General features: G+C 42.8%; 1 protein-coding gene across 1 annotated transcript; it reads right to left on the bottom strand.

The window, feature by feature from the left end:
• Positions 1 to 1,745: 1,745 nt before the first annotated feature.
• LOC141938209 (RNA polymerase II elongation factor ELL2-like) lies at positions 1,746 to 16,822 on the bottom strand. The gene is made up of 10 exons (XM_074856879.1): positions 16,770 to 16,822; positions 16,423 to 16,586; positions 13,539 to 13,798; positions 10,697 to 10,821; positions 10,467 to 10,554; positions 8,891 to 9,449; positions 6,516 to 6,582; positions 2,953 to 3,124; positions 1,995 to 2,039; positions 1,746 to 1,856 (listed from the first exon to the last, which is right to left on the bottom strand). The coding sequence occupies exons 1-10, from the start codon at positions 16,820 to 16,822 to the stop codon at positions 1,746 to 1,748; spliced, it is 1,644 nt and encodes a 547-aa protein (XP_074712980.1).
• Positions 16,823 to 18,660: the final 1,838 nt, after the last annotated feature.

Below are 18,660 nucleotides of genomic sequence, written 5' to 3'. Positions count from 1 at the left end.
GTTTTAATCTGAGCAGCAGCTCTGTCTCTAGGTTGAAAGCTGGGCCCCCAGCGCGCGGGCAGCAGAACTGCAGTGAAATTAACAGCCCCTGCGTGCGCAGGCTGGGGACCGAATGCAGTTGTTAAACCCAGATGAACTCGGTTCTTAACAGGGAGCAAGACATCTGCCCTTCATTTCGCCACTTGAAATGCGGAGGGAAAACAGCTGTGCTAATCCAAGGGACCCAGAGTCAGCCTGGTCTCCCGTCGGTAGCACCACTATCGCTGGCAGGCAGCAGAAAGGGATGCGCCTTCCTCGCTATGCCGTCTTCACAAACACGTATCGTCTCTGAACGCAGAAATTTAAGGCAAAAATTCCATCGCTCCCATTTACCTGAACGCATGTTTTCTGGCAGTCAGACATTTTCTGGTTTACAGTGATAATACAACAGTTTTTTCTGTCTATCAGCAATACTACCAAAACTTTGGCAAAAGGTCCAAAATCAGATTTGTAAACATAATGCTTCCCTCTTCAATTGGCAATGCGTTGAAAACACAAACACAGTAAGACACACAAAGATTTTGCTCAGTTTTGACCAAATAACCTGCGTTTTCACCTGATAAAGTAAGCAATGGCTTGCATCAAAATAAACAAAAAAACTTCATGAAATGAAAGCTTGTGCTGTTTGGTGATCACATCATTTTATAGTTAAATACATCTCCTCTTTGTTGTCTTCTTGGCACCCAGGACAAAAATCTTTAAATACCTATTTCATGCAGGCAATAGCTTCTTTGCATATCTCTCTTCAAAAAATACTTTAAGTAGTATATAAATAGGTAACCTACATGTCTAATTCCATAATCTTGCCCCCAAACTATATACCTGTTTCATTTTGGTAAAGTATCAATTTCCCCAGTATTATTAAAGCTGACAAATGACCGAAATGGAAATGCTCCCACCTTCCAGAACACGAGTAGCAATTCTGTAGGAAAAAGCCTACAGCAACACTCGTCAGTTGTTTTAACCTGAGCGTTTGGCCTACTTAGAGTAGCAGCTTGGTTTTTTTCCCCATCGCACACGCTCACACCCACACGTTCTCGCACACACGCGGTACAAGCACACGCTTCCAGACACCGATAGGCCACGTAGTGCTTCCCAGGTGCTTCGGCAAAGCGGGAAGCAGTGCAGCTCATGATTTAACTACACTAAATATACACAACCAAACACCTTAAGGCAACCAGCCACTGCAACGGGGAGTTTAAATTGCAGGGGCGAGTTTCTTTTGTCACAAAATGCCCTGTATACTGCACATCTACGTGCCTCTTTAACCCTCCAAAACAATGTGATTTTTTTGTTTTCTGCTAATTTCTAAACCTTCTACCATTTAAGGCAAAGAGTTTGCATTAACAAGAAAGGTCAGAAAACAGCCTTACATCTATCCATCAGCATTTCAGTTTGCTACAACTTTTTCTTAATATGCGCACAACGTCATAGTAAAGGTACTGGCTCCCCAGTTATCTACTGCTAAAACTAATTCAATGGACAAACAAAAATCTTGAAGAAAAGAAGGGACCAGAAAAAGCAGCTTTAAATACACATGTAAGCAACATCAACAACAATAAAAGTAGTTAACTCTGCTAATACGGAAACTTCTGTAACAAAAAAGTTCAATGCTACCTTTTAGAATCTTAGAGAAACTAATCTTAAGTTTTAAATAAATAAGCTTCTGTCCATTCACGTGTCCTGGTCGAAGCAGGAGACTAGTGCTATAACTCTTGTTGCTGTTTGTCAAATTCCCCTACTAGTTTCTTAATGTGAGACAGCTTGCTGTGGAGATACTGGCATCTACACTTCTTTTCAAAGTAGCTGGGGCTAGACTGTAAAGATAAGATAAAAAGAAAATCATGGCATGAAAACGTTTCTGCAGAGTTGAATATTTCATGTCCTTTGCTTAAAAATACCCTTGAGCCAGGCTCAGTGATTACTACCTCCCACAAATCTGGTGTCACACATACCTCTTTTAACTTTCGGTACTCTTCAAAGACTTCCTCGCAAAGCATCTTCAAGGAAAAAACAAACAAACAAACAAACAAACATGAAGACAACATGAAGAACATTTCACTACTACCAGAAAATGCAAAAATAACCTCCCATCCCCCCACATCACCCCAAATCTGCAATTAAACGTGTAAATAGGCAACAAAAGGGGCATGTGTTTGACGATTCCCTTTGACAAGTCGCTCACGCTGCTGTCTGTTCGCAGACAGCTCAGACAGGTGGAGTTTGAGGGCTGAACAACTTTTTGCAGGGTTTTTTCAAGCTTCAAAAATCCGGGCTAGCCCACACAGGGTCTGAGGATGTATGCCCATTCTAAAAGGTTTCCCTTTGTCTAGTTGAGCAGTACCAGGGATTTTAAAATACTCCTTCTGCTCACAAATACACTTGCAATCTGACCAAAAACTAAAAAAACGCCAGCCAAGACTCCTCAGCGTGCACACAGAATTAAAGAATTCTGGTACTGAACATGAGGAATTTGTATGTCCAAATCAGAGAAGTCTGCATGGAAGGCCAGAGTATCAGTTTTTTAACACCCTTCTCTGCTAGAATCATAGCTAGCATCAGGAAGATGGGTAACCTGTGGCTGCAGGTTTAGTTAAGTGTATAAAACCATGGGAAACAGAGGGTCGGGAAAGCTTTGGCATTACAGCTGCTGGTTTCCACGCGCTACCAATCTTCTCCCCGGTCTGTGTAACAGCACCGCAGCACCCCCACGCCTCGACAGCGAGGCATGAGCCAGTCTGGCAATTCCAGCCCTGCGACCGGTTACTCAGTCTCAGATGTTCGTTTTAAAACCACGTCCATATAATTTAACAGATATATATACTGAAAGGTCTGCCTGTGCTGAAAATGTGGGCTTTTGGAAGGGATAAGAGGGAGATGAAACACAATCCTCACAGTTTTATCCTTCTTTACCTTATATTCTTTGGAACCTGGAGAAAGCATGTGCCGTTGTGCATCAAGACTCCTGAATTTCTGGCTGATACTCTCCATCTGAGCATACAAGTTCCTGTATTCATCATACTCTGCACAGAAGTCATTCTTGTAACGCTGGCGTTGCTCGTATGAGACTATGGCTGTGTATTTTCTGGTGCAAAAATAAGCACACATGCAATTTCACACCAAGGACATAATGAATATCAAGCACAGACACCCAAGCTTTAAGTCAGTTAACTACGTGACTGACTGCTTCTACAAGTAAGCACACGTGCTCCAAGGGAAAGCGTTTAGGTAATGACAGAAATCTACCATATTTCTGTGAGAGCTGTTTGCTAATATTTTACTTCTTAGAGTGTCATTCACAAGGTGCACAAGGAAGGCGTAGCATACTTAGAAAACATAAGCAATCATTCAAATATAGAAGGATCAATAAATGCATCAGCTTCAGAGAGAGAAGAGAAACTGCTAGATTATAATCTCTTTCTATGAAGGGAGAAGTTAATTAGATTATATTTACTTTTGAAAATTCACTTCCATTACATTTTTGGAAGGGACTACATTTACAGTGTTGGATGCAGTCAGATAGGCACCAATGTAGCCAAAAACCTAACAGCCAAGCATAGTTAATGATAACATTTTATTATTTTAGGGAACACCAGTTCCATTGCTGTCCATTCAACTAAGGCACTTGCAATACAGCAACACAAACAAACTGCAGAGAGGTCTGAAACAAAAAGAAAACCCATCACATCACCTCCTAAGGAGGGAAAAACCCTTAAATGCTTAAAGCCACTGAAGCGGTTGAAAGTTTCTTCATTCCCCTCTCCCTCAAATCACCAGGAGCAGATTTAACAAGGTCATTATGCAAATCCAAGATGAAGCGGGAATGCGAGTAATAGATAGGACTTCCCACCGCTGTCACACCAGTGCTTCTGGTCCTCCTAGCCTAAAGACCCTGTTCTCTTTGGGTGACGCAGGCACCTCCACACGGGGACAAATCCTTCAAACCACCTTTAGATTAATTTTAATGAGCAGTAAAACTTTAACAACTTGAAAGTCTGCACCAATGCAGATGACAACTTTGCTCAGTGATGTATCCCAGGCCAGAGGCACCTGGTTAGAGTGCTGGATGGTTTTTAAAAGAAAACTACAGGTGCCCCCCAGCATTTTGGGAAGGACCTGTGAAGCTTGTGCACAGTTACATCCCACAGCAGGAGTTGAGCACAGGAGTAGAGCCCAGCAGAGCACTCGCAATGTAGGCGTGCGCAGAGGCAAGAAATGGGGATAGAAGTGGGGAGAAAGGTGAATCTGTTTGGTTTGTCTAGCTCTTCCTTAAGCTTTGCCTAAAAAGCTTGAGTTCCTTTACTCTCAGCATCTTTCTTTAGACTAAGATGGAAAGTATCTTTATGCTAAAGCTGTGATTATACTCATGAATTATAGAGCACTTAGACAGGAAGAGAAATTGAAATAAACTACCAAAGTCCTTTAAACTGGATCAAATTGTAGGTGCTCTCAGGTTTCAATCTTTCTGTAGTGATCAGTCTGAAACAGCACACCCTAATTTTTTTCCAGGACACTGTGGCCAGTAGATTATCTGTGAGATTGCTCCAGATGTTGCTCCTTTCACAGGGAAGTCTTTGTTAAGGTTTTTAATCCCAGTCAGAACTAAACCAACTTCATGAAACCTTGCATGAAGGTTTCTTTGGGGTTTTTGGGTTTTGGTTGGTTGGTTGGTTGGTCTTTTGGTGGTGGTGGTTTTGTGTTGGTTTTTTTTTTAAACTTTTAACAGTGGCTATTGGCATCTGACTTTAATACTAGATTACATCAAATAACCTTTCTCCTCAGTATCCCTGCCCTCAGCTGAATGGGAAGCAGACAGCGGGGAGCTGGATCGCTTCATTGGCACCCAGCAGAGGCCGAGAATTAAACATCGGTTTGAGTTCTCAGCCTAACACGTGAAGCACTAAACTGCTTCCCTGCAGGGCCAGACTTATTTCAGTCTTTCCGTGGAGCATCACTTAACAGAGTAAGTGAGACGCACAGCGCTGCCATGCCGTCTGCTTCAGCACAGGCAGAAGATGCTCCGAAGTTCAAGCGCTAGGCGGAGGCCTGACCTCCCTTGCTGATGTTACTCCTCTGACAGAAGCTGCTGAACTTGGCAATTCGCAGCGTTTTAACACACTTCTCCCTCTCTCCTGCACCGCAGACACGACCATGGGCTCAGCGCCGCTGCTGCGGCTGGGCAATTGCGCTGCTAGGAAGTGTCGGGCTCGTCCTGGCTTTACCTGTCGGGGTGCTCGTTCCAACTCTGAGCACCGAAGGCCCCTCAAAACCTTCTCAAACTCATCCTTCCAACCGAGGAAAGAGCTTTAGACTGCTCCCCACTGTGCCCATCCTCCCCCAAAAAAGCGCATTTTATTAGAAATTCAGGTGGCGCTGACCACGTTATTCCACAATTATTCCGCTGCGGCCTCCTTCAACTTTCGCATTTTTAAAAAAAGGCCACCAGTAAAACAGTGGGGGAAAAGCCCAGACACTGGGCATTTGCAGAAGCTATTTCCCTGTTTTGCAACGGTAAAGACAAATCCTCCTCCTAGGAAAGTTTTGATACTGTCAAAAACTATTTAGGCAACCAAATGATTCTGGTATTAGAGGTATTTCATTTTAAAGCAAGTTCTTTAACACTTGTCACGGATGAAAAGCTTTTTTATAGAGGAGGTAAATTTCAGCTTTTTGGAAATGTCAATCTGATGTTTGACAACTTGTTCAGGAGCCAAAAGTAAACTCACCAGGAAGCCCTTCTGTAGTTTTACAGACTGCAACATGGCAGTCACTGTAGGTATGTTACCTTTCACATGCAAGTTTAATGTATTTTTATCTTGCTTTGTAGTCAAAATTAAGCAGGTAAAAGTTAAAATCTGAACTGAGGTTCTCCTGTTTTCTCTAGCTCCTTGGTCTGCATTTCTGCGGTGAAACTGGATATTTTGCTGCAGCTTCAAGTTAGCCAGTGACCATTTTACATCAAAGCTTTAGAAATAACTTTGACGGTTAACTCCCGTTAGCTCACATATAGGCTTTGTAACTCTGGACTTTAAAGTCTGCTACCTTCCCTCCCCACTTTCCACCTTAGAATGCACTAAGCAGTGAAAGTGCAGGACAGGTGTTCAAATTTATGGATTCTAGCATTCAGCTTTCCTCCTGGTTTGCCTTGCCTCTAAAAAGAAAACAGCGCAGGTTCATGTTCCTTTCTCATGGTGTTCTTGAAGAAGAATGAAATTAAATGTTTTACGTCTTCTTCTAAAGGGTATTAAAAATACTTTTTATGGCTTCTTTTCGCACCGCAATAATTAAGGGACACCCTCAGACTGTAAAACTTGCAGGTAGTTGAATGAGGCAGCTGGGTAACTTGAAGGAACTTGTCATTATTCTAAAACTACATTTTGGTCAATTCTCAATTTTGTAGCTAAACGAGAGTTTTTATAGGTGATTTTTCATCTGCTTCAATGAGTGGCAAGAAAGCTAATTGTTATTTTACTCACGTGAAGTAGTCTGGTGGTTGGCTTGCTGAAGGAGAACCTGTGGAGGCAGTGCAAGTTTCTTCAACTCCTACAGAAAAGCAGAATTTTGACACTTGCGGTAAGCAGATTTTTAATATAGCCAAACAATACCAGCTTAATGGGCTTGAAAAAGTCCTTTAGAGTTTTATTCTCACAGTAAATTACTTGGAATAAGCTCTGTAAGTTAATAATAGGGCTCACATGACCTTCTCCATAGTAGGCAGTACCGGGCTTTAGAAAGAGGGCACGGCTACTTTATTCTACAGGTTCTGCGCTACCGCAGTATTAACCCAAGGTCAGCTTTTCTTATTTGAAGACACGATGTGGCGTCTGCACAGCCGTTCAAATTATGCAGCAACAGATGTGGCTGCACAAAAGACAACAGCTTGAGATGTATCTGTATCTATGTAGATATAGCTGTATCTCAACGTCCAGGTTCCAGCAAGAAATAGAGCAGAAAGCTGAAGTTCTTTTCATGCCATGTTTTTATCCCTCCTTCCCTGCCAATTACAGATATCCAAGGTCAGATTTAATTTCAGCACTCTAAGCAGGAAAGTCAGGAGCATTGTATATAGGTTCCCGGCATTCAGGCTTCAATGACCTGCAACAAAGACTTGCTCCTCAATAACGTGGCAAAACTGGCTTTGAAAGTTATTTGCACTTGTAAATTGCTCTTTTGCTCTTTTAAACGGCATTATGAGAGCACGGTACACTTAATCTCTAGTCCCTCTTTTTAAAGGAATATTTCAGGAGCCTCCTGACTTTTTGATAAATAAGAAAAATAGCGGCCATAAGGAAAAGTTAGCTGGAACACGGAGGAACACTCAAGATCTTGGTAATCTCTCTCTGCTTTTCATCGGGGGTCTTGCAGTTAAAAAACACACAGTCCTATATATTCTTTGTTTGCTTCCACTGCCACTGCTTAAACACAGTATTTCTGCTAAAGCTCAACTGTTCTTGCAATCTCTAAGCTCTCCGAGCTTTAGGTCATGGGGAAAAAAGAACTATCATGTGATGTTCTACTCTATTCTTTTACTTTTAGTATTAAAATTATTACGCAGTACAGCAGGAGTAGAAAAAGTGGTGTAAAAATGGGAACAACATTTGAGAGAAATGCAAACAGCAATATTAACGGTCGCGGTATGTACAATACAACTTAGGTGAACAGTTTCACTGCGAGCGCTTCATTTCCAAAAATTCAGGTGTGTTTGTTGACATGGCTCAGTGTAAGCACCAACTTGAAATGCAGTGCAGATTTTTCCTTCCCTAGCTGTTCAGAATTTCGTTACTGGCATCTGCAGAAAGACCCTCACCTGTATATAAATTCATAAATATCTCAAAGCACAAATATTTGCAAAGAAATCCCAAGCCACGTGGGCACTGTGTAGTATGTCCAGGGTAAAAGTGAGAAGAGCATCTCAAAGCACCCTTGTCTACAAGCACAACAGCACTTCAGAGAGGCACCCTGCCTAGTCCAAACACGCCTCTGGGCTGTGATAGGAAAGGGCTAAACCTGACTTCTCATTTGCACGTCAAACCTCTGAAATTGGACAACACACAGACTTAACAAAGGAACTGAACTCTGCCCTACTCTCTGTGTGTGTGTGTCAAGAAATCAAGTATTCTCCGAGGGCTGCTGTTTATCTTTTCAATACCATTTTCAGTGCACACCGTTTGTACATCTTTGGAAGTAATAAATTCTGCAGATAGAGAGGAGCTCACAGCACAGTTCAGACCAAAACTCCAGCAAACCTCATGCCAGTTTATGCAGCTTTTAGGCTCTCCATGAAAAGGCAGAGGCTGATGAACCTTGCATTGTGATACGCGATGAAATACATTTAAGTCTGATCTATGTGTTTCAGTAAGCCAGCATGCCATAAACCAGTGACAGGTTTTATCTGCAGCTCGCAGACCTTAAAACTGGCTCATGGAAGAAGCAGAGTAAGTTCAGTGAACTGTCAGTTTACTGGAAATTAAGGAAAAACGAAACTCCATTCCTTGTGTTTTTCTAGTTCCTAGCTCTTCCTTTTAACCAGTTTCTGCCCTACAGCAATCCATTTCAGATTTCTTTCTAACGATTTTTGTACTACAGAGGGAGAACTCTTAAAAATGAACCAAATTCTAGATAAGCTTCCAGCAGAACAGCTTCTGCTTTTTGATGTTGTTCTGTTTGAACTAACATTTACAAGGTAATACAACAGCGGAAAACCAATATGGATTCTTCATGACCATAGAGTAGGGATAATGGCAAAGCCAAGTGAAAAAATAGACCATTTGTGTTTCCAGTCCCTCGTTTTACAGGTCTCTTTGCACCACGGTTACCCATACAGGAGTTAGGAAAAGCAGCGTATTAATACCTTCACCCGAATCCAAACAGGAGGATGTACTCAGCTCGGCAGTTTCTTCTTTTCTGAGGTTTTTCTCCTCCATGCTCACACTCACAGTGTGCTGCATCTTGCCTTCATGCTTCTCCTTACGCTCTTTTACCTTCTCGGGCAGTTGGTGAAGCTTCTTGCCTGTGGACTTAGGAGGCTTCACCTGCACCCCGGCAGGCTCTGGGATCCCCAAAGAACTCCAAGAGGTGTATTTTTGTTGCTGGTCCTCACAGGCCTTAGTGCTATTAGGACTGAAGCTGTCCATGGGCAGGTTTTGTGTCCCCTGCCCCTCAGGGGTGCTGGGGGAGGTGGAGCTGGCAGGTTTTGGCAGGTTGGAAGCGTGAAGGCGCGCCCCAGGCAGCGGGTGAGGAGCGGGAATGGAGGTGGTCGTGGGGCGGGGAGACGGCGGAGGGGCGGCAGCGGCTTTCTCCCTGAAGGCAGACAAGCGCTCTCTGAGCGGGGACGGGATTCCACTGCCCAGGCGAGAGATCCTCTTCTTTTTGTTCAGAGGACCGATGAAAGAGGAATCCAAGACCCTTTTCTGTGATAATAAAGAAAAAAACCCGTAAAAACCAGCAGAACTAAGTTTTGCTCCCGTTCTGGAAAAGGAACAGTTCTGAACTGGCAATTGTTGAAAACACATCTTTCTTCTCCAAAACTAGCTGTCAAGCGAGGAAGTACTGCAGCTACATACATGGTTTCTTTCATCCTTGGTTTCTAATTTTATGATTAACAAGTCGTTCTTCAAACCTACAGCTAAAAGGCTTTGGGAGAAAGACACTCTCTTCAGCAGCTCTAGCAAAGGCTTCACCAAAACGAGGAGGTCAGGTTGGTACCGTTTAGGCACCGATTTCCGTTCGGACACACCAGGTGAAGAGTCAGCTTTTGCTGGCACACAGCCACGCGATGTCCTAAAGCGGCCCCGAGAAGCACGCAGCGGCATGCTTCTCAGAGCGTGTGATGTGCAAAGCCGATAAGAACGGGTAAACCCCCCAGTTTTGCTGCAGTTGTTGTCCCAGCTGCTCTCCAGCTGGTTCACATCCTCTCCTCTAGCAAGCGCACGCTGCTCACGTCGATGTACAAGCGGCAGCTTGGGCCGGGAGCCCCAGGCACGGCTCTGTGCCACCCTGTTGGAATAAATCTGGGTTCTGTGGGTAGGGAGGCAGGTGGGAAGAGGTCCCTGGGACCTGCACCATTTCATGCTCTGAAAGAAAGTTAGGGAAACACAGAGGTGTGCCCTCCCTCCTCTGTGTAAATGTAAATAGCTCAGTGGTGAAAGGCTTTCTGTGCTTCCCATCTTATCTTAAGTATTTTAATAAACATTCTGAAATACAGAACACTAAATGTAGCAGCCCTTAAAGCTACGTGACTAAGTTTTTTTGCAGTCCTTGACAGTGCAACCGCCTTTAAAAGGAAGAAACGTCCAATCAAAGAGAAATGCTTCAGTTTTTCATGTGTTTAAGACAATATTAGTGCTTCACATCACAACTTTTACATCAGTGTAAAGTGTGATAAATCTTAATACACTGTAAATAATGATAAAAAAAGTACAAAATACCTGAGCATTTGATGGGCCATCTTTACTGGGAGTTACAGGAGATCCCGAATGACTGGTGCTGGGGGCATCCTCAGATGAATTTAATTTTCTGTAAGCATGACCCAACATTTCAGGTTACAAGGCAAAAAATGTCTATGTCATAGCTCTTTCATTATAGGGAAGACAGACATTCATTTCCCAGAACAAGTTTTTTAAATGGCAATTTTCCTTCCCCTAGAGACTGAACTTACCTAGAAAGTATTAACTCCAATGACTGTTTATCGATTTCATTGTATCCAGGCCAATCTTTTTGAATGTCTTTAAACAGATGATCCTTCAGACTGTAAGAATTATCCTTTGTATTCAGGCTGGCTACCTATAGGCAGACATTTAAGAAAATAAATGTTCGTGATACCTAAATGCACACTGCAGAAATAAGATTGGTACTGCAAAGTAAAATAAAAGTTGAAAACAGAATCACACACCAGTTTTCCAGGTTTTTTAGATGTGAAGATCCAAGTAGCTCTCATGTAACGAGCACCAATTTTTAAAAATGTGGTCAACTTGGGATGTAGAAATTTGAAGGTAAGAAAATCCCAAACTGCTGCAAACCTCTCTCTGCACCAGGGGTCTGTAATACAGCACTGGGAATCAAGGCAAACTATGCCAAAACTTTAAATATTCACTGCATGAAATATGCTGAGAGGCCTGTTTTGTGGGGGTTTTTGTTTGCCTTTTTTTGTTTGGGGCTTTTTGTTGTTTTGTTTTGTTTTAAGAACTGAAGAACACTATCTCCACATACAAATTCAGATTTGTTCAACTTCAGGAGGACACCTGCTGTTCTTTGGTTGTACACAGCTATACGGCAATGGCAGAGCACAGACTGTGCTTGGAACAACGCCTGTTTTCCATCATCACAGTAATGAACGCACTGTGTCGTCATTTGTCTTGAGAAACAGAACTGCTTTTCTTTCTCAAGTGCCTGAGCCACAAGAAACTGTATCTGTCTACTGAACAGTTGTACCTGATAACCTAACTAGCGCTAGACAAGTACTTCTGGTACAAAGATGAATTCTTCATCTATCCCATTAGTTTTAAGCCATATCAAAGTTTTACCAACTGGGAAAAAAGTAACTGTACTCATGTCTAACGATATTTTAGTGCTGAAATGTTTAAGGGGAGGTGTGCAGGCCAGATGTGCTCTGCCTTCTGCAGACGCAGGGTTCAGTATTGTCACGAGAGGCTTGTGTGCACGCCTCGCTCTATACCTTTGAAAATAAAATGGGCTTATAGCTTCCTTAAGAAAAATGCAAAGTATACTCAAAAGGTTAAAATGAGCTAAAAAGCCCTTGAGATCATTGACACCTAAAGTGCTGGTTTAGACTTCATCACCTGACACCTGTTCAGAGTTTCAGGGAAAACCCCCAAAACTATCTCTCTTTGCCTGACACAAAATGTGGAATAACTACTCATCAACACACCACCACCACTTTTCAGCTCAGCCTATTTTTTTTTCCTCTAAAACATGGTAAATACTGCAAATTCATGCCTGTGTCCACGTCTGTCTGTCCCCATCTAAAAAAACAATTAGAAGTAACAAAGATACCCTTAAACAGTAATTCACTTGTTAAAAACAACTAAAGCTGTATTCTAAGAGAAGCAAATCTGTGCATATCAGATCTTAGCAAGTTCAGGCTGCTGATTTTAGATTTGTACAAAAAAAACCCTCATTACAGAGCTAAGAAAAACATGAGCAAGGCTTCTCAGGGTGTAGCGTTGCTAACACGACCATTTCTGATGCAAACCAGTACCTTGAGGTACTGGTTCCTTGAGGTTCACACCACATACAGGAAACAGACTCCAGGAAAGTCTCCTTAAACATTGCCAAGCATAATGGGACAAGAGGAAGTTTTTGCACCTTTCACGCTCTAGGGAGCTGAGCTTTTAGAATTTTATAACCAACTTAAAATATAGATTGACTACTTCAATTTGTATGTAAGAACATGGCTGTCATTAAATTGTGTCTGTCTTCGGGGTGGAAAAAAAACAACTACCATCGCACTGGGGAAACAAAACAATAACACTTAACATATTCAAGGAATGAGGTTTTAGAATTCAGTGTAGGATCAACCAAAGCTGTATAAATGTTGAATTTTGCTCACTTTAAGAGGTTCCCAAACACTTTTTTCCTAGACAAGTAGGAAATATTCCTACTTCACACATTAATACGTGCCTAATTCAGCCACAGTCGGTGGGTACAGGGAGTGTTTGAAAAGTAAGGGAGGAGCCACTGCATCTTACGGTACTTTAAGAAGCCTTTTCTGAACTGTTTTTGTAGCAAATTAATAAGTGACGCTCTTGAACACGCAGCTTAAAAGTTTCACCTACACAACGTTATAGACTTACCAATAATTTTGAGGGATGCGATAAAGAAATACAGGTGGAACTTAAAGGAGCACTGGAAAAGCTACTGAATAAAAAAAAGTTTCAAGGAAGGTAAAGACACAGTCCACATGATAGCAAAGAAATAATACGCTCAAAATCGGACCACCACCTTTAGCATTTACGATTTCGCTGGAACACCCTTCCCTTGGTTGCAACTCCGACAGATCCCAAGGGAAGTCGAGTACCACTTACAGGCCACCAGCCACGTTCAAATGAAGTACTAACCTATGCGATTGCAGTTACCAAATTTCTCTTCACATAAACTCGTCACAAAAACCATGAAGTACTATGACAAACTATTTCACACAATTGAGAGAACGCACAGTCAACTTCTCTCAACTAAGCAGTCCAAGTAAAAGAGAGAGGGAAAAAATAAGACATTAGGAGAAACAAAGCTAGAAATAGTTAATATTGCCTGGCATTCTAGCAAAACAAAACCACTCGCCAAGAATTTTTTCATCTGTCTTTCCTTTCCTCACACTGACTTGCAGTTTGGGGCATCTGCATGAAGTTTATCGAAAAACTTCAACAAGAAGCATTAAGTTGTTTACTATTTTCTGATTTAAACACTGAAGTGACACAGCTCAAAATTATTTTGAAAAGAATAGCAGGAAGGAAAAATTTCTGGCACAAACTCTATGATCTCACCTGATGAAGGATCATTCCAAGGCAATTCTTGTCCTTTTGGTAGACACCATCTTTCCGCAAGCGAGTGAGTAACTCTGGTTTCTTGTAATTCTTCAGTGCCAACAAATGAATCACCCTATCCCTGTACGGCCGCCGACAAACCACATTCTGTGTGCAAGTCCTCCCTATTATGTTTGCAGGGTTCATGGGCGTTGATCTCTTCCTCACAGGCACAGGATCTGGAATTTTTTGTGGCGCTTTTCTGACCTGTGCTTTTCTTCCTGAAATAAGGGTAAAAAGAAAAAAAAAGAGAATGATGTGGGAGATTGGCAGAAGACAAGAAAGTTGTTTTAAAGACTTTACCAAGCCAGATAAACTCTAAAAATGACTTAAGTTAGCATTTCAAGATCTATAAGAATACAGGTAGCAAAGCTGCATCGAGCTGGGCATTAACAAAGAAATATTCAGTATTAAAACAACTGGGGAGTGATACCGGTAGGAGGGCTTTACTGATTATTTATATACATGGTGCTTTTATTATTTTTCCAGTTTATAAGCTCAAGCACTGAATACTCAAAATCGGGCATTTTTTTCAGGAGAGTACTCCCAAGTGTGATGCAAAGGTCTTCCATATAACTAAAGGATCCCCCGTTAATGCCTAGGGAGAACAAGTCTATACAATTAATCACATCACTGCTTAAAGAAACTACCAACACTTGGTGTTGATCACTTTTGAGCTACCATAACTTACACCACATTTTAAGCTGAAATGTTCCCCTCTTGTTAAATAACCCCAGGTTTGTCAGCAACAGTACACCCAAAATTTAACAGTTCTTGGGATCAAGGCCGGAGAAGTTTTAAAACATGGCCTGCACAGCATTTTGGATCAAACTCTACAAAAAGATGTGTTTCTCAACTGGAGGAACAATGCAAGTGTGCGCAAGCAACGCATCCAGAATTTAAAAACAACACTACCCGAGCTGAATCTCAGCTTTCCAGAAAAAGACCTGAGCTCCTTGCTCTGCTATCAGGCAGGAAAAAAAAAAAAAAAAAAAAAAAAATTATCAGAATGTTATAGAAAATCATTGTAGTAAAACCTGTTTGCAATCCAACAGAGGATGTGACACAAAGCAGCTATTTTTTTGAAACCAACAGCTCACGTTTGGTACATGAGGGACACTTAATGAGTATTGGTGAGAAAATCTGGAGCTTGCTCTCTCCATCAGACACACAGAGACTGAGCTGTGCTTAGGTACTGCTTGTCCTCAGGAGTAGCAGGAATTTGTTTCGGTTTTGCAGTGGAGGCCAAACCTTTATAACCTTGGCACCCTGCATGTTCCCTGGACTTTGCCCTTCTGGTTTTCAAGAAGAAACCTAATCATGCAAATGCACACAGTTCCATTTTTTGAACAGTGTGAACTTAGCAGTTTTAAATTGAATGCATTACAAACATCGGGACACGTTAATTTCTGTGTAGATACACACCCCGCCCCCCCCGGCACAGCTGATGGTGTAACCAGCATTCAAACAAAACACCCCCTAAAGTCATGTCTCTGAATCCCTTAAAAAGAATAATGGAGAACATAACCAAGCATTAACATGATTAACAACCGCAGTTCCTGATTTGTACTGCACGAAGCACGCTGCAGAGTCACCCCCGTGACCTACCAGCAACAAGACCTGTCCTACCTGAGCCTCCTCAACGCCAGTCTGAAACAAAAGTGCCCCCAAATATCCTAACTGTCCTACTGTCAATCTTCAGACCCCATTTATTTAATGTTAAATATTCGCTTAAGATCTATTTAAACCACCAACAGGAATCATGCAGATCATTCACATGTAAAATAGAACTTCCCCAAGGAGAAGTTTTGAAATACATGAAAGTGGCTCCTCTCACGCTTGGGTTAAAGAGCAGTTTAGACAATACAGGGGAAGCAGTCCCCACTCCATGTCCCTGTATCAACCCGTGCTGAGCTGCCTTAGTGTCAAGACCACACACACTTAGTGTTGTATCTCCAAAAAGCTGTGACAAAGCTGGCTTCAAATGCCCTGCTGAGGCAGAGCAAGCGTTGTACCATCGCTGCCAGGGATGTCCGTGCTGGCGGACGACTGCGGCCGCAGCCAAGTGAGAGCCTGTTTTACGTAATGAAGATGGATGTACCTGGTTCAGCTCGCTGCTGCGGGCAGGACCGCCGCTGCCCGTACCACTGAGTGCCTAGAAAGGGGATGCTCACCTTGCACCTCTCTGCAGCCAGCTCCAGGCTCCTCAGGAAAACGGTACTCAGAGCAGTTTAATAACAAACAATACCACCTAAATGCTTTCTGTTTTGTGGAAAATGATGAAATCCATGTTCCCATGCCAGCACTGCCTTACTTTAACTTTTTTTTTTTTTTTGAAAACCAACCATGGTCTTGTGGTAGCAGTTGCTTACTGATGGCCAAGACATAAATAAAATTTAATCAGCATTAGCAAGTGTGGAAAGCAAAGTTTTTCCTATAAAGCCTATGAACTTGTATATGAGACTTCCTCAATGTGAATTTTTTTAGATTACAAATTCAGGCTAATGACCTAGCACAGTATTTAGGTCCTCAAAAGTGCTGTCACAAAAACAAAACGTTACGTACTGAACCAGAGAATTTCAGGGCATGGGCTGGTAAAATCCCTCACCTCAGTGGTCAAAATTTCAACCAGTCAAGCGATATGGGAACGAGGAACGACTGGCAGGCTTTCTCGGGGGGAAAAAGGGCTAATGTCTGAATGCAGCACGAGCAGACTGTAACATGAGAGCAAGCTACCTACATCAGAGATCTCTGAACACACCGACTTTCCCAAGAATCCTGAAAAAATGAATTACTGAGTTTAAAAACATACAGGCATCTAGTAAAAAATGAAACACCGCCATACCTAAAAATGGCCCATCAGGTTTAATAACCTTTGCACTTCCATTGCGCAGCTCCTCTTCTGGCTGGGTCATGCACGCTTTGGTCGTCAGATAGGAATCACTTGTGGCACGTACTGTAATTTTATTCTGTATAAGTCCCAGGCAACTGAGTTGAGAGGCTCCAGAACTATAAAAACATTGGAAAAGGTTGAGCCCAAGCGCTAGTTCACGTTTAGAAGCATGGTTGTATCAGGAACTTTTAAACCTGTCTTAACAGGTGAAGAAAAATCTTTTTTCCGGTCCTGACAGCTAGCTAGGGCGTAAATCTATTCCAAATTGTCTCTGCATGTCCAAATGGTATCAGTTTTACCTGTCGGTGTGCTGTGCTTGAGAGGCAGGCTGCCCGCAGCGTTGGTGGCTCATTGTTGTAATGACTGTTGCCAGGACAACTCGGGCAGTTACACCGGCCCTGTGACGTCAGGTAGGCCCCGCCCCAGAGGCCTTCCACCAGCCGCCCGGCTCTCAGGTGGGCACATCTCTCCTCCCCTCCACCTGAGATCGTTTAAACTGGCCTAACTGTCACTGCTCTTAACGAGTACACTGTGTGGCACCCGCCATTGCAATGGCTCTGAACAGAGAGAGGATACTGGCTTTAGCTCACCCGAAAACACTTTAGCCACCCTCAAACTCCCCATCAAGCCTCCAAGAAGGGTCAAGAATCTCGTGTCTCAATTTACCACGTCATTTCTGAAAGTCGAAGCTGGACCAAGGCCCTGACCAACATTTCAAGATGATCCAGCTACAGTTTTGTCCATAGCCTAGAGCTAGGTATTGATCCCTTGTTCCGAAATCCCTGCATTTGCAACAGAAATAAAGGTCCTTCTTGCCATCTAAAGCACAGCTTTTATCCGTTGCCTCTTTCCTTTCACCACAGGAACAGTCGAGCACTGACTGAGATGATGTGTAATCCCTCTCCTCAGGCTGGGCATTTTCAAAATCCAAGACAGTTTTGAAGCCAGACCTGACTGGAGCACAAAATTAGACTAGACACCCTGCAGAGGTCCTTTCTGGTTTTATTTTCTTTTAAATGACTCTGTGTGTAACACCACACAAGTCTTGCATTAACTTTGCAGGCACTTTGCACAAACTGAGAGCTGGCTACAATGGACCTCACGAACGCTAGTCTGAATTAGATTTTGAAGAAGATTCTTAAACCCACATTAAAACTACCTAGACATGCTATCTGGAATTATTCAGAGCTAAAGCAGCTTAAATTTAATCTTACTTAAAAAACACAGTTTAATTTAACTGAAGGTGCTCCTTCCTAAAGGAGAGAGTGTCATCAGAGATGCTGGGGAGGGGCAAGCCAGGAGCGGAGGCAGGACCTCTCAGCCCTGGCATGCACTCCTGCCGCTTGCTTTCTGCCAGCTGTGGCAGCTGTCTGGCCCCTTTCAGATACAGTTTAACAAAAAAAAAAAAAAACCACAAAAAAACCAAAAGCCCACACTGCCCCAGGCTTGCCCAGGTCTGCCACTAAACCATCCGGCTTTTTGCCAATCCCATCAGTTAAATGAGTTCACTGAAAGGTTGTATTGTAGTAGAAGAGACCTAGCGCAAGGGGACAAAGAGGAGGATGGGGATGGTGAGAGGTCTCCTGTTAGGCAAAGAGCTATTAAATCAGCTCATTCGCTTATTGCTCCCAAAACCCACTATCTAGAGAAATCTCTGTTCTGAAATTGAGGGCAGAAGCCCGCCTGTGACTGAGAACCTGAACAGCGTCCACGTGCCTGTTTGCTATCAGCTTCCCAGATCAGTGCATAAACTCTGCCTGTGATAGCCCAGTTAATCAAATGGGAGAAATAGTTATTCAACACCACTGGACCACATTGATACGACGCTGAACGTAATCTTCTAGAAGCTGAAGCAAACTTAATGCAAAAGCAGGGCATTTTCTTGCCTTTTCGGGAGATGTTAACACTGTTCACTTTGACTCAGAGAACCAGGACAAGGTGCTGCTGTATTACATTTGGGTTCTGAAACACCATGGTCACGCAGTTATGGATAAGGTCACCGATTTATGTTCTCTTCTAATATCTTGGCAGTGTTATTTCTAGCTGTTCTCTACTTGCCTTACCTGAGCCCATCAGCTAAAGGACTCTGCTATTCTGCCATGTGGGAGTGGGGTACAGCCTTCAGCGTCTAGGAACTAGTGAGGTGATAGCAGAGGGTGTTGAGGCCTTTGTTGCTTTTCCACTGTGTAA

This window comes from Strix uralensis, chromosome Z, assembly GCF_047716275.1.
Source record: "Strix uralensis isolate ZFMK-TIS-50842 chromosome Z, bStrUra1, whole genome shotgun sequence".
Classification (NCBI taxonomy): Eukaryota; Metazoa; Chordata; class Aves; order Strigiformes; family Strigidae; genus Strix; species Strix uralensis.
This window is presented reverse-complemented; position numbering and strand designations above follow the sequence as displayed.